At 55.9% G+C, this 15,666-nt stretch overlaps 1 protein-coding gene across 4 annotated transcripts in view; it reads left to right on the top strand.

The window, feature by feature from the left end:
- The window catches only part of stard7 (StAR related lipid transfer domain containing 7), a 49,473-nt gene that overhangs the window by 27,065 nt on the left and 6,742 nt on the right, over positions 1-15,666 (top strand). For 3 of the 4 annotated variants that reach the window (XM_072486033.1, XM_072486032.1, XM_072486035.1), the window contains 6 exons: positions 361-847; positions 7,213-7,394; positions 9,024-9,073; positions 10,184-10,294; positions 12,741-12,823; positions 13,072-13,171. In XM_072486033.1, the coding sequence (XP_072342134.1) occupies positions 393-847; positions 7,213-7,394; positions 9,024-9,073; positions 10,184-10,294; positions 12,741-12,823; positions 13,072-13,171 (981 nt within the window). In that variant the 5' untranslated portion in view covers positions 361-392. Of the gene's footprint in view, positions 1-99; positions 267-360; positions 848-7,212; positions 7,395-9,023; positions 9,074-10,183; positions 10,295-12,740; positions 12,824-13,071; positions 13,172-15,666 lie in introns of those variants that run through there. The other variant, XM_072486031.1, reaches the window with a different exon arrangement.

Here is a 15,666-nt window from a genome sequence, read left to right as displayed (position 1 = left end):
AGGGCGGCCGGCCAATGGGCGGGGGCGCCGCTCCAATCAGGCAGCGGGGTGGGAGGAGGCAACAGGTTAGGGTGCGCTGGCCCACGTGGTGTGTGTATGTGATTGACAGACAGGCAGGCGGCTGAGCAGGCCCATTCACACAGCCTGGTGCTGGGGGTCAGCACTCTGAACACCTCTCACACTAAAACCCCTGGCAACATCTGGCAGGAGGAATGGTCACATTGCAACATTCAGAGCAGTGAAAATAGCCCCCCTGCAAAAAAAAAGTAAATTGTGCAAAAGTTCTAGCTGCACATGGAAGGTACTGTATTCTGCCAGGCACTGTCTAATTCACCAATGTGTTCTCTCTTCTCGTTCCAGCTGAGCCGTGACCACTGCACGCGGCGTGCACCATGTTGTCTTTGAGGAGACCGCCCGCGATCCTGAACCCGGCCCGCTCGAAGCCGCTCGCTGGCCGTCCATACCCGTGGCTGCGGCCCGCTCGCTCTTCCAGCCAGGCCGTGAGATGGGGCGAGGCCGGTTGGCTGGGGGCCTGGACCAGGCGGGCATTGGGCTTGCTGCGGGAAGGGTTCGGGGCGGCCGGCGGCACGGGAGGCGCGGCCAGGAGGAAGATGGTGTCGATCCTGGCGAGCCAGTGCAGCTACGTAACCGGCCAGCGGCTGCGGAGGGCCCAGCAGATCGGGCAGCTGTACAGCAACCTGTACTCGGAGCACTCCCGCCGGAGCCTGTTCACCAACCTGTGGCGGAGATTCCAGAGCCGGCACTCGGGCTCCGGCAAGCTGGTGGCAGCTTTCGCCGCCGTCTTCATGTGGGATAACGAGAGGATTCGGGACGAGGAACTGCAACGGTAGGTGTCGATCCACTAATGGCAGGAGGCAGAAAACTGAAATAACCTTCGAAGTTATTGCATAAATGTAGCCCGAATTTATCAGCACAAGGGCAACACGGTAGCATAGTGGATAGCACAATTGCTTCACAGCTCCAGGGTCCTAGGTTCGATTCCGGCTTGGGTCACTGTCTGTGCGGAGTCTGCACATCCTCCCCGTGTGTGCGTGGGTTTCCTCCGGGTGCTCTGGTTTCCTCCCACAGTCCAAAGATGTGCAGGTTAGGTGGATTGGCCATGATAAATTGCCCTTAGTGTCCAAAATTGCCCTTAGTGTTGGGTGGGGTTACTGGGTTATGGGGATCGGGTGGAGGTGTTGACCTTGGGTAGGGTGCTCTTTCCAAGAGCTGGTGCAGACTCGATGGGCCGAATGGCCTCCTTCTGCACTGTAAATTCTATGATGATGAGAAGGTGGTGAGCATCTGGAACGGGCTGCCAGAGGCAGTGGTAGAGGCGGGAACAATTTTGTCCTTTAAAAAGCAGTTAGACAGTTACATGGGCAGGGTGGGTATAGAGGGGTATGGGCCAAATGTGGGCAAGTGGGACTGGCTTAGTGATAGAAACTGGGCGGCATGGACAATCATAGATTTTTTTTTTGTTGTAAATTTAGAGTACCCAATTCATTTTTTCCAATTAATGGGCAATTTAGCGTGGCCAATCCACCCAGCCTGCACATCTTTGGGTTGTGGGGGCGAAACCCACGCAAACACGGGGAGAAGGTGCAAACTCCACACGGACAGTGACCCAGGGCCGGGATCGAACCTGGGACCTTGGTGCCCCGTGAGGCAGCAGGGCTAACCCACTGCGCCACCGTGCTGCCCCTATGGACTATTGTAGATATCATAATAGAATTTACAGTGCAGAAGGAGGCCATTTGACCCATCGAGTCTGCACCGGCCCTTGGAAAGAGCACCCCACCTGAGCCCACGCCTCCACCACACCTTTTTGGACACTAAGGGCAATCCTGGCCAATCCACCTAACCTGTACATCTTTGCCATGTGGGAGGAAACCGGAGCACCCGGAGGAAACCCACACAGACATGGGGAGAACGTGCAGACTCCGCATAGACTGGGACCCAAGCCATGTGGCCTTGAGCATTTTCAGTTGATTAGAGAGAGTCAAGACGGTTTGTAAAGGGCAGGTTATGTCTGATGACTTGATTGAATATTTTTGAAGAGGTGCCTCATGTACTGAACGGTGGTCGGCACGGTAGCACAGTGGCTAGCACTGTTACGTCACAGCTCCAGGATCCCAGGTTCGATTCCCAGCTTAGGTCACTGTCTGTGCGCAGTCTGCTTGTTCCCCCCGTGTCTGCTCCGGTTTCCTCCCACAAGTCCAAAGAGGTCGGGCAGTGGATGTTGTGTATATGGATTTCAATAAGGCATTTGATAAGGTTCCCCATGGTAGGCTCATTCAGAAAGTTAGGGGCCATGGGATACAGGGAAATTTGGCTGGCTGGATACAGAATTGGCTGGCTGAAAGAAGACAGCGAGTGGTAGTGGATGGAAAGTATTCCGCCTGGAGGTCGGTGACCAGTGGTGTCCCGCAGGGATCTGCTCTGGGACCTCTGCTCTTTGTGGTTTTTAGAAATGACTTGGATGAGGAAGTGGAAGGGTGGGTTAGTAAGTTTGCCGGTGACACGAAGGTTGGTGGAGTTGTAGGTAGTGTTGAGGGTTGTTGCAGGTTACAACAGGACATTGACAGGATGCAGAGCTGGGCTGAGAAGTGGCAGATGGAGTTCAACCTTGATAAATGTGAAGTGACTCATTTTGGAAGGTCGAATTTGAATGCTGAATACAGGGTTAAAGGCAGGATTCTTGGAAGTGTGGAGGAACGGAGGGATCTTGGGGTCCACGTACATAGATCCCTCAAAGTTGCCACCCAGGTTGATAGGTTGTTGAGAAGGCGTATGGTGTGTTAGCTTTCAATAACAGGGGGATTGAGTTTAAGAGCCGTGAGGTTTTGCTGCAGCTTTATAAAACCCTGGTTGGACCACACTTGGAATAGGAAGGATGTGGATACTTTGGAGAGGGTACAGAGGAGATTACCAGGATGCTGCCTGGACTGGAGGGCATGTTTTATGAAGAAAGGTTGAGGGAGCTCGGGCTTTTCTCACTGGAGCGAAGAAGGAAGAGAGGTGACTTGATAGAGGTGTACAAGGTGATGAGAGGCATGGATAGAGTGGATAGCCAGAGACTTTTCCCCAGGGCGGAAATGGCTGTCACGAGGGGGCATAATTTGAAGGTGATTGGAGGAAGGTATAGGGGAGATGTCAGTGGTCGGTTCTTTACACAGAGAGTGGTGGGTGTGTGGAATGCACTGCCAGCAGAGGTGGTGGAGTCAGAGTCATTCGGGACATTTAAGCGACTCTTGGACAGGCACATGGACAGCAGTAAATTGAAGGGGTGTAGGTTAGGTTGATCTTAGATTAGGATAAATGGTCGTCACAACATGGTGGGCCGATAGGCCTGTACTGTGCTGTACTGTTCTATGTTCTATGTGCAAGTTAGGTGGATTGGACACGCTGCATTGCCCTTTAAAGGTTGGGTGGGGAGGGCAGCACGGTGGCACTGTGGTTAGCACTGCTGCCTCACGGCGCCGAGGTCCCAGGTTCGATCCCGGCTCTGGGTCACCGTCCGTGTGGAGTTTGCACATTCTCCCCGTGTCTGCGTGGGTCTCTGCCCCACAACCCAAAGATGTGCAGGGTAGGTGGATTGGCCGCGCTAAATTGCCCCTTAATCGGAAAAAAAGAATTGGGTACTCTAAATTTATTTTAAAAATATTAAAATGAAGCGATTTGAGAGGGCCAGTGCGGGACTGTTTCCACATACGGGTACGATCACAGTGAGGGAGTCGCGGATAACTCCAGCAGGGAATTAGGGAGGAGCTTCTGTTCCCAGAGTAGGCTGTGAACGTGGCGCTCGCTCCCACAGGGAAGGCTTTGAGGTGAAGAGGGCCGGTGTGCTTAAAGGAAAGATGGTTCAACAGATGAGGGAGGGAGGTAGTGCAGGAGGTTCGGTGTGAGAGGGAAGGGGGTTTGGAGGAGGGCCTGGGTTTGGAACGTAACCGATAGTTAATCATGGGGCTGAATGGCCTGGCTTGCTCGAGACTTGTTGCGAGGTGACCTCATGAACAGACTGGAAATAGAAACACAATATGAGCTATGCTGTTAGCTGATAAAACAAGCCAAGGAATTCAGGCTCCGCTGAAGCTAAAAGGGACAGAGTGAGGAGGGATGGCGAGTGGAAGGGTCTGGGGGTGAGGGGATAGGGAGTGGGAGGGACTGCAGGTGAGGGGGATAGGGAGCGGGAGGGACTGAGGGTGAGGGGGATAGGGAGTGGGGAGGGACTGGGGTTGAGGGGGATAGGGAGTGGGGAGGGACTGGGGGTGAGGGGGATAGGGGGTGGGAGGGACTGCAGCTGAGGGGGATAGGGAGTGGGAGGGACTGGGGTTGAGGGGGATAGGGAGTGGGGAGGGACTGGGGTTGAGGGGGATAGGGAGTGGGGAGGGACTGGGGGTGAGGGGGAGTGGGGAGGGACTGGGGGTGAGGGGGAGTGGGAGGGACTGGGGGTGAGGGGGATAGGGAGTGGGGAGGGACTGGGAGTGAGGGGATAGGAAGTGGGAGGGACTCCAGGTGAGGGGGATAGGGAGGGGGTGAGGGGGATAGGGAGTGGGGAGGGACTGGGGTTGAGGGGGATAGGGAGTGGGGAGGGACTGGGGTTGAGGGGGATAGGGAGTGGGGAGGGATGGGGTGAGGGGGAGGGACTGGGGGTGAGGGGGAGTGGGGAGGGACTGGGGGGGAGTGGGGAGGGACTGGGGGTGAGGGGGAGTGGGGAGGGACTGGGGATGAGGGGATAGGGAGTGGGGAGGGACTGGGGTGAGGGGATAGGGAGTGAGGAGGGACTGGGGCGAAGGACAGGGAGAACGGCGGGACTAGAGGGAAGGGGGACAGTGTGTGCGGGGAGTGGGTGTAAATTGGGAGAAACTTAGAATTTACAGTGCAGAAGGAGGCCATTCGGCCCATCGAGCCTGCATCGACCGACTTCAGCCCTCACTTCCACCCTATCCCCGTAAACCAATAGCCCCTCCTAACCTTTTTGGGACACTAAGGGGCAATTTATCACGGCCAATCCACCCAACCTGCACACCTTTGGACAGTGGGAGGAAACCGGAGCACCCGGAGGAAACCCACGCAGACGCGGGGAGAACGTGCAGACTCCGCACAGACAGTGACCCAAGCCGGGAATCGAACCTGGGACCCTGGCGCTGTGACGCCATAGTGCTAACCACTGTGCCGTCGGGAGGGGGTGTGATGCTGAAGGTGCTGGAGTTAATTGAGACGGGGTTTATTTTTCCTGCTGTTTCTCTGCTGGTTTGTACTCTGGCTCCTCTCTGCACTCACATCTGTCGTTACTGCTGGAAAATACAGACCACACTGCTTCTATATGTGGGACGTCCAGATTGCAGGCAGCTAATTCCTCTTTTAAATAGAGATCTTCATCACACTTTGCTTTAAATAGAAAGCTTGATGAAAATGGCGTGACTTATTTCCTGTGTTCCCCTCTATGTGGAGAAAAACCGTGTCGCGATATCTTCTGTTCCTGCGGGGGACTGTTTGAGCCACTCCCGTTTCCCAGAATAATGTTTTTATTTTCTGTTTTCCGCAGTTAGCTTCAAAGCCCTTCATTTTTTGAGCTGTTAATCTATGCAACCTTGCTAATGTATATTGCTGCCAATATGTTTAATATGAAAAGCAGGGGACGTAGAAAACCAGCTGAATATTGTGTGTCTAGTCGGCGGTGGGTGGTGGGTGGGGGGTTGGGGAGGGCAGTGAGAGGGGGATATTCCTTCGAGGTGCCCTGGCAAAGAATTGTGCCAATGCTGGTCTTTCCTGGATTGTGTCATGTGAGTGTAACTTTAAGAAATGGGTGTTTATAAATGGGTGTGTATTTAAATATCTGCAGTGAGAGTACCTTTAAGAAATGGGTGTTTATAAATGGGTGTGTATTTAAATATCTGCAGTGAGAGTACCTTTAAGAAATGGGTGTTTATAAATGGGCGTGTATTTAAATATCTGCAGTGAGAGTACCTTTAAGAAATGGGTGTTTATAAATGGGTGTGTATTTAAATATCTGCAGTGAGAGTACCTTTAAGAAATGGGTGTTTATAAATGGGTGTGTATTTAAATATCTGCAGTGAGAGTACCTTTAAGAAATGTGTGTTTACTACTGCAGTGATGTCAGAGAGTGGGTGGAGCTGGGCTGTCTGTCAGCTTTTTACTTTCGTTTTAGGCTGTCTGCTGCAGGGTGTGTTTTAGCTTCGTTTTCAGTGTTGGAGCTGAAGCCAGACCGAGCAGGTGTACTGCTGTTCTCTCTGCCATCAAAAGACTATCTCTGGATCATTTGGTGAATTCAGAATTATAATTGTACTGAGTAGTGACTTTAACCTAACGTGCTTCTGCTAAAGGTTATGTTTTTTGTAAGTCTTGATATTAAAAGGACAGCGTAAGCATTACTTAGTGTTGTATTTGAATTAATGGTTGCTAAGATGTTCACTGCATGTTTTAAAAAGGTTAACTTGAGTTCATAGAATAAACATTGTTTTGCTTTAAAAAATACTTTTCCATTTCTGCTGTCCCACACCTGTAGAGTGGGCCGTGTGCTCCCCATACCACAATCTAGTAAAAGTTTGGGTCAGGCCACCGTGCCACACCCGCAGATGGTGAAATTTGAATTCAATACCAAATCTCGGAGGGGCAGCAAGGTGGCGCAGTGGTTAGCACTGCTGTCTCACGCCACTGAGGACCCGGGTTCGATCCTGCCCCGGGTCACTGTCCGTGTGGAGTTTGCACGTTCTCCCCGTGCCTGCGTGGGTTTCACCGCCACAACCCAAACCGATGTTCAGGGTAGGTGGATTGGCCGCGCTAAATTGCCCCTTAATTGGAAAAAGAATTGGGTACCCTAAATTTATGGGGAAAAAAGAAGAAATCTCGGAATTGAAAGTCGAATAATGACTGAAAACATCGTCGATTGTCGTCAAAAACCCACTGGTTCACGAACGTCCTTTAGGGAAGGAAATCTGCCAACCTTACCCGGTCTGGCCTACGTGTGACTCCAGACCCACAGCAATGCGGTTCGCTCTCAAAAAAAAAAGTCCTCCGAAATGGAGGGTATTTCAGTAAACAAATGCTGGCCCAGCTAGCGATGCCTACTTCCCATAAAACGGGGGAAGAAAAAGATTCTGAAGGGTTTATCAGTCCGTGCGGAAGGAGAGGCCAGTTTGTTACTCGATTTGCTAATCGGACGAATGCTTTACCGTCCCAACACAGATGCCTGAGCGATTTCAAAAGCGTGGAGGCCCCGGCCCCCGAGAAGCAGCGGAACCGGGAGCTGGCGGAATGGGAGCCGGTCCACCGTAAGGAGGACGATGCGTGGGAGCTGGTGATGGACAGGCCTAGCTTCCGGCTATGGCGTCGGCCCATTCCAGGCAGTCACCTCTACCAGTACCGAGGTAAGAGCCGCACGTCCCAACCTTCTCCGCGTAGCCAACCCGCATGGCAAATGTTCTCGGCGCGAGAGTGACTTGTCGGGATGTCGACCAAACAGCGTCCAGTCTCGCGCACCGTTTCTGTCTCCTTGCCAAAGGACGGGAATCCCAATTCGGGATTATTCCCGGGATGGTGGGATTATCCAGTGAGAGATTGAGGAGACTGGACCGGTATTCGCTGGAGTTTAAAAGATTGAGAGGCGATCTCTTTGATACATAGGAAATTCTTACAGGGCTCGACAGGGTACATGCAAGAACATTTCCCCTGTCTGGGGGAGGGACAGCTCACTGGGGACACAGCCTCAGAAAAAGGGACAGCCCATTTCTGATTGAGGCGAGGAGGAATTCCTTCACTCATAAGACCTAGGAGCAGAATTAGGCCACTCGGCCCATCGAGTCTGCTCCGCCATTCAATCATGGCTGATATTTTCTCATCCCCATTCTCCTGCCTTCTCCCCATAACCCTTATTGATCAAGAACCTATCTATCTCTGTCTTAAAGACACTCAGTGATTTGGCCTCCACAGCCTTCTGCGGCAAAGAGTTCCACAGATTCACCACCCTCTGGCTGAAGAAATTCCTCCTCCTCTCTGTTTTAAAGCATCGTCCCTTCAGTCTGAGGCTGTGTCCTCTGCTTCTAGTTTTTCCCACAAGTAGAAACATCCTCTCCACGTCCACTCTATCCAGGCCTCGCAGTATCCTGTAAGTTTCAATAAGATCCCCCTCATCCTTCTAAACTCCAACGAGTACAGACCCAGAGTCCTCAACCGTTCCTCATATGACAAGCTCTTCATTCCAGGGATCATTCTTGCGAACCTCCTCTGGACCCTTTCCAAGGCCAGCACTTCCTTCCTTAGATACGGGGCCCAAAACTCCTCTCTCAATATTCCAAATGGGGTCTGACCAGGGCCTTATACAGCCTCAGAAGTACATCCCTGCTCTTGTATTCTAGCCCTCTCGACATGAATGTTAACATTGCATTTAACAATAATAATAATAATCGCTTATTGTCACAAGTAGGCTTCATAGATATCATAGAATTTACAGTGCAATGAAGTTACTGTGAAAAGCCCCTAGTCGCCACATTCCGGCGCCTGTTCGGGGAGGCCGGTGCGGGAATTGAACCCGCGCTGCTGGCCTTGTTCTGCATTACAAGCCAGCTGTTTAGCCCTCTGTGCTAAATCAGCCCCTTCTTGCCTTCCTAACTGCCGACTGAACCTACACGTTAACCTTAAGAGAATCTTGAACAAGGACTCCCAAGTCCCTTTGTGCTTCTGATTTCCAAATCCTTTTCCCATTTGGTAAATAGTCTGTGCCTCTATTCTTCTTAGCAAAGTGCACAACCCACACACAAGAAGGTGGGATTTGGGCATTGAGCAAATTCAAGAGATAGATTTCTCGGTATTAAAGGTACCAAGGGATATCGGGATGGTGCGGGGGTGGGGTGGGGGGCGTCATGTTCCTCAGAGGCTCCAGGTTGGCACGTCTTGAGTTGGAAAGGCGGGCAATGGCGGTCAGCGGGAGTCATTGCGATGCCTCGTAAGCTGGTGTTTGGTTGATGTGTCTCCGTCTCTCATTGCGTTTCCCTCCGCAGTGTTTGGAACATACACCGACGTCACCCCTCGACAGTTCTTCAATGTGCAGGTACAGCGTTGGAATCGAATGGAAAGTGCGTCTCCCTGTATCTAAGTAAAAGACGGTTAGGTCCCGGCATTTTATACAGCACCGTACCATATCGCTCACTGATGTCTCAAAGCACTTTGTGGACAATGAACGGCTTTGAAATACAATCCTTAATATATCAAATCAATGGAAGGTACATTTTCTAGACCCCGCCCCCCAAAAAAAAATTCCTATTCTTTTCCCACCAGACCAGCAGAAATGGGAATGTTGATTTCTGGGATTAGCACCTTGGATGTTATCAATTCTAGAGCTGCTGGTGGCCTCCTTTTAGAATAATAATCTTTATCAATGTCACAAGTGGGCTTACATTAACACTGCAATGAAGTTACTGTGAAAATCCCCTCGTCACCACATTCCGGCGCCTGTTCGGGTACACGGAGGGAGAATTCAGAATGTCCAATTCACCTAACAGCACATCTTTCGGGGCTTGTGGGAGGAAACCGGAGCACTCGGAGGAAACCCGCGCAGACATGGGGAGACCCGTGCAGACTCCGTACAGACAGTGACCCAAGCCGGGAATTGAACCCGGGACCCTGGCGCTGTGAGGCAGCAGTGCTAACCGCTGTGCTACCGTGTGGCCCTTCACGGTTCGCAGATCAGTGGTGTTAATCGCCCTCTCCCTCCAGCAAGGTTCTATCGACCTGTCACCCTGCGTCTCGTTTTGCCTTCCAATTCCTTCCACTGGGCCTCCCGGCCAACTCCCAGTTGTGTTGTTATGTTGCCGTTCCAGCTCTTTGCTGCGAGAGAGAGCCAGCTTTCGTTCTGATCCTCCTACTCGGCTATACCTCGGCCGCAGCTGTCGGGCATCGCCTCGGGGGCATTTCCTGCGGTTTAAACACTGAAGCCCTCCTCTGAACTCCCATCGCAAATCTCCGTACCTTAACTTCAATCCCAATGGCTCTCATGGGCCCACCTCTCGTCTGTGGGCAACCTCGCTGCAATGGCCCCCGAACAGGTTGTCTCTCGTGTTCCCTCCCCCCCCCCCCCGCCCCCCAACGCCGCTGCTAGAGATTAACGTGGGAAAGGGCTGGCTCCTGTTGCCGTGCCGTCTAACGGAGTCTCTCTGCACAGCTCGACACGGAGTACAGGAAGAAATGGGACGAGCTGGTCATCAAACTGGAAGTGATCGAGCGGGATGATTTGTCAGGATCGGAGATCGTCCACTGGGTCACGCACTTCCCGGTAAGCTGGTTGGTATGCATGTGTGTGCACGGGCGCGTGCGTGGGTGCCTTTGTGTCTCGGTTCCCCCTGGCGTCAGTGCTGTTTCTGATTTTCTCCTTGGTTCAATTGCTCTGTTTTATTACCCTTGCTCTCGAGTCGCCAGGTATCTTTATGATACCACCACGAGGTTCAAGTCTGAGCAATGATCAATAACTCAATACACCGATTAATAAGATTCAAATCAAAGCACATTTATTATACACCGTAATCGCTACTCATGCACAAATTCTACGTCTAAGCTACTTCTATAACTAACAGGCCTATACTTAACTTTGGACTGGCCCACCAGGTCAGGGAAACAAATGGCCTTTCGTTCGGATTCTGAGTCTGCGGGATTCGAAGTTGGTACGGATTGGTAGCTAGGAGCGCCTATCTCGTAGCGAGCGTTGAATTGAGACTTACGATTTTGATGATCACTGGAGTCACTGCACCGGTCACGGTCACGGTTGGTTCGTGTTGCTGGGTGACCCGGGCAGGACACAGAGGTGAAGAGAGCGATTTGAACTTGGGGCTCAATTCTTATAGTCCCCAGGGGCTTCCCGCCTTTCTGGGCGGACCCTGTACCTGGTCCCAAGTGATTGGACTTTGTCCCAATCGCTTGGTTCGATTTTCTCCAATACTGGAGCGGTTCCCTGATCGATGGGCGGTCTTGAGGTGCTCGTTCACCTCCTTTTGTGTCGGCTCCTGCTGGCGCCGAGGAGTCTGGTTTTGCTTTGTGTGTCTAAATGTTGCTTATTGTTCCCGAGGATTGCTCATCAGTATGCAGATGGCTGCTACATTGTTATGCTGATGGTCGCTGGTATCGATGTTGTCTGGTTTTTGCAGAGGTAAATACACAGCCAACCTGCAGCTGCTGGTTTTTGTCTTGTTGGCTGACTTTCCCATCAGCCTTTGCCGTTCGCCATTTTAAATCGGGAGTTGGCCACTTTAGGTGGCTACAGTGCTACCCAGCAGCCGCGCAGGGCAGTGCATCCCGGCCTTGGCACCTAATGGCCAGCCCAGCGCTCAAATGGGCGCTGCCGACAGTGGTGGACAGACAACCTCTTGCAGTGCAGACGGCCTTGATCGAGATACCCCGATGGCCTCGACTGCAACCAGGGGTCTGGCTAAAGCAGTCCGGAACATCAAGTTTTTCGAGTTTGGCTCGGTGTCCCCTCGACACATATGGACGTGTCTTTATTAAAAACTTTCTCGATGTGGCATCGCTGGCTGGGCCCAGCATCTGTTGCCTGTCCCTAATTGCCCCTTGAGAAGGTGGTGGGTGAGCCGCCTACTTGAGCCGCTGCAGTCCCTGAGGTGTACGTACGCCCACCGTGCTGTTAGGGAGGGAGCGCCAGGATTTTGACCCAGCGACAGTGAAGGAACGGCCGATATATTTCCAAGTCGGGATGGTGAGTGACTTGGAGGGGAACCTCCAGGCGGTGGGGTTCCCAGGTATCTGCTGCCCTTGTCCTTCTAGATGGTAGAGGTCGTGGGTTTGGAATGTTGCCGAAGGAGCCTTGGCGAGTTGCTGCAGTGCATCTTGTAGATGGTACACACGGCTGCCACTGTGCGTTGGTGGGGGAGGGAGTGAATGTTTGTGGATGGGGTGCCGATCAAGCGGGGCTGCTTTGTCCTGGATGGTGTCGAGCTTCTTGAGTGTTGTTGGAGCTGCACTCATCCAGGCAAGTGGGGAGTATTCCATCACACTCCTGACTTGTGCCTTGTAGATGGTGGACAGGCTTTGGGGAGTCAGGAAGTGAGTTACTCTCCGCAGGATTCCCAGCCTCTGACCTGCCCTGGTAGCCACAGTATTTATGTGGCTGGGTCCAGTTCAGTTTCTGGTCAATGGTAACCCCCAGGATGTTGGTATTGGTGCCATTTGATATGAAGCCAGATGATTTTATCTGGGCGATGACTGTGTAAGACACAGTGATTTTTCTGAAGTTGGGTTTTATCATATTGTCCCTCTAAGGTTATCTGATCAGCTGACTTTAAAATGTCAATTCACCTTGAGCAGAAAGGCAAGGCTTGTAGTACTGGTATTTATTATAATCTTACATTAACACTGCAATGAAGTTACTGTGAAAATACCCTCGTCGCCACACTCCGGCGCCTGTTCGGGTACACAGAGGGAGAATTCAGAATGTCCAATTCACCTAACAATCACGTCTTTCAGGACTTGTGGGAGGAAACCGGAGCACCCGGAGGAAACCCACGCAGACACGGGGAGAACGTGCAGACTCCGCACAGACAGTGAGCCAAGCCGGGAATCGAACCTGGGACCCTGGCGCTGTGAAGCAACAGTGCTAACCACTGTGCTGCCATGAATCCCAGAGCGAAAGTACAGGGGAAAGAAAGGAGGTTAAAACGACTTGGCGGTGATGGGGTGAGCTTTTTAATTCTGCGTTTCTCTCTGTCTCCTAGTATCCCCTTTACTCACGGGACTACCTGTACATCCGACGCTATCACGTGGACCAGAATAGCAATATAATGGTGCTGGTGTCAAGGTGAGAGTTTGAGGGTTTCCACTTCTCTTTTGCTCTGCACACGTTTGGACTTCCTCCCATCCTCTCGTGTGTAATAGTTTAAATAAATTCAGTCTGTCCATCCTCGGAAAGTCTTCAGAAAATTCTTTGAGATTGTATATCTGTGTCTGTCTGTCTGTCTGTCTGTCTGTCTGTCTGTCTGTCTGTCTGTCTGTCTGTCTGTCTCAGCCAATTGCAGCCTTCACAGAGGTCTCATTCTTTCTATTCAGGGCTGTCGAGCATCCAGAGGTTCCGGAGAGCCCCAATTATGTGCGAGTGTCAACTTATCAGTCCCAAATGGTGATCAAGCCACATCGATCGTTTGATGAGGTATGATGTCTGTGCATCTGTGTGCCACCGTCCGTGCGTCAGTGTGCCCCCGTCCCTGCGTCATTGTGCCCCCGTCCCTGCGTCATTGTGCCCCCGTCCCTGCGTCAGTGTGCCCCTGTCCCTGCGTCAGTGTGCCCCTGTCCCTGCGTCAGTGTGCCCCTGTCCCTGCGTCAGTGTGCCCCTGTCCCTGCGTCAGTGTGCCCCTGTCCCTGCGTCAGTGTGCCCCTGTCCCTGCGTCAGTGTGCCCCTGTCCCCGGGCCTGTGTGCCCCTGTCCCCGGGCCTGTGTGCCCCTGTCCCCGGGCCTGTGTGCCCCTGTCCCCGGGCCTGTGTGCCCCTGTCCCCGGGCCTGTGTGCCCCTGTCCCCGGGCCTGTGTGCCCCTGTCCCCGGGCCTGTGTGCCCCTGTCCCCGGGCCTGTGTGCCCCTGTCCCCGGGCCTGTGTGCCCCTGTCCCCGGGCCTGTGTGCCCCTGTCCCCGGGCCTGTGTGCCCCTGTCCCCGGGCCTGTGTGCCCCTGTCCCCGGGCCTGTGTGCCCCTGTCCCCGGGCCTGTGTGCCCCTGTCCCCGGGCCTGTGTGCCCCTGTCCCCGGGCCTGTGTGCCCCTGTCCCCGGGCCTGTGTGCCCCTGTCCCCGGGCCTGTGTGCCCCTGTCCCCGGGCCTGTGTGCCCCTGTCCCCGGGCCTGTGTGCCCCTGTCCCCGGGCCTGTGTGCCCCTGTCCCCGGGCCTGTGTGCCCCTGTCCCCGGGCCTGTGTGCCCCTGTCCCCGGGCCTGTGTGCCCCTGTCCCCGGGCCTGTGTGCCCCTGTCCCCGGGCCTGTGTGCCCCTGTCCCCGGGCCTGTGTGCCCCTGTCCCCGGGCCTGTGTGCCCCTGTCCCCGGGCCTGTGTGCCCCTGTCCCCGGGCCTGTGTGCCCCTGTCCCCGGGCCTGTGTGCCCCTGTCCCCGGGCCTGTGTGCCCCTGTCCCCGGGCCTGTGTGCCCCTGTCCCCGGGCCTGTGTGCCCCTGTCCCCGGGCCTGTGTGCCCCTGTCCCCGGGCCTGTGTGCCCCTGTCCCCGGGCCTGTGTGCCCCTGTCCCCGGGCCTGTGTGCCCCTGTCCCCGGGCCTGTGTGCCCCTGTCCCCGGGCCTGTGTGCCCCTGTCCCCGGGCCTGTGTGCCCCTGTCCCCGGGCCTGTGTGCCCCTGTCCCCGGGCCTGTGTGCCCCTGTCCCCGGGCCTGTGTGCCCCTGTCCCCGGGCCTGTGTGCCCCTGTCCCCGGGCCTGTGTGCCCCTGTCCCCGGGCCTGTGTGCCCCTGTCCCCGGGCCTGTGTGCCCCTGTCCCCGGGCCTGTGTGCCCCTGTCCCCGGGCCTGTGTGCCCCTGTCCCCGGGCCTGTGTGCCCCTGTCCCCGGGCCTGTGTGCCCCTGTCCCCGGGCCTGTGTGCCCCTGTCCCCGGGCCTGTGTGCCCCTGTCCCCGGGCCTGTGTGCCCCTGTCCCCGGGCCTGTGTGCCCCTGTCCCCGGGCCTGTGTGCCCCTGTCCCCGGGCCTGTGTGCCCCTGTCCCCGGGCCTGTGTGCCCCTGTCCCCGGGCCTGTGTGCCCCTGTCCCCGGGCCTGTGTGCCCCTGTCCCCGGGCCTGTGTGCCCCTGTCCCCGGGCCTGTGTGCCCCTGTCCCCGGGCCTGTGTGCCCCTGTCCCCGGGCCTGTGTGCCCCTGTCCCCGGGCCTGTGTGCCCCTGTCCCCGGGCCTGTGTGCCCCTGTCCCCGGGCCTGTGTGCCCCTGTCCCCGGGCCTGTGTGCCCCTGTCCCCGGGCCTGTGTGCCCCTGTCCCCGGGCCTGTGTGCCCCTGTCCCCGGGCCTGTGTGCCCCTGTCCCCGGGCCTGTGTGCCCCTGTCCCCGGGCCTGTGTGCCCCTGTCCCCGGGCCTGTGTGCCCCTGTCCCCGGGCCTGTGTGCCCCTGTCCCCGGGCCTGTGTGCCCCTGTCCCCGGGCCTGTGTGCCCCTGTCCCCGGGCCTGTGTGCCCCTGTCCCCGGGCCTGTGTGCCCCTGTCCCCGGGCCTGTGTGCCCCTGTCCCCGGGCCTGTGTGCCCCTGTCCCCGGGCCTGTGTGCCCCTGTCCCCGGGCCTGTGTGCCCCTGTCCCCGGGCCTGTGTGCCCCTGTCCCCGGGCCGGTGTGCCCCTGTCCCCGCCTCGGTGTGCCCCTGTCCCCGCCTCGGTGTGCCCCTGTCCCCGCCTCGGTGTGCCCCTGTCCCCGCCTCGGTGTGCCCCTGTCCCCGCCTCGGTGTGCCCCTGTCCCCGCCTCGGTGTGCCCCTCTCCCCGCCTCGGTGTGCCCCTGTCCCCGCCTCGGTGTGCCCCTGTCCCCGCCTCGGTGTGCCCCTGTCCCCGCCTCGGTGTGCCCCTGTCCCCGGGCCTGTGTGCCCCTGTCCCCGGGCCTGTGTGCCCCTGTCCCCGGGCCTGTGTGCCCCTGTCCCCGGGCCTGTGTGCCCCTGTCCCCGGGCCTGTGTGCCCCTGTCCCCGGGCCTGTGTGCCCCTGT

Source organism: Scyliorhinus torazame, chromosome 20, assembly GCF_047496885.1.
Source record: "Scyliorhinus torazame isolate Kashiwa2021f chromosome 20, sScyTor2.1, whole genome shotgun sequence".
Taxonomy (NCBI): domain Eukaryota; kingdom Metazoa; phylum Chordata; class Chondrichthyes; order Carcharhiniformes; family Scyliorhinidae; genus Scyliorhinus; species Scyliorhinus torazame.
The sequence above is the reverse complement of the archived record's forward strand: the minus strand, read 5'-3'. Positions and strand labels throughout refer to the sequence as shown.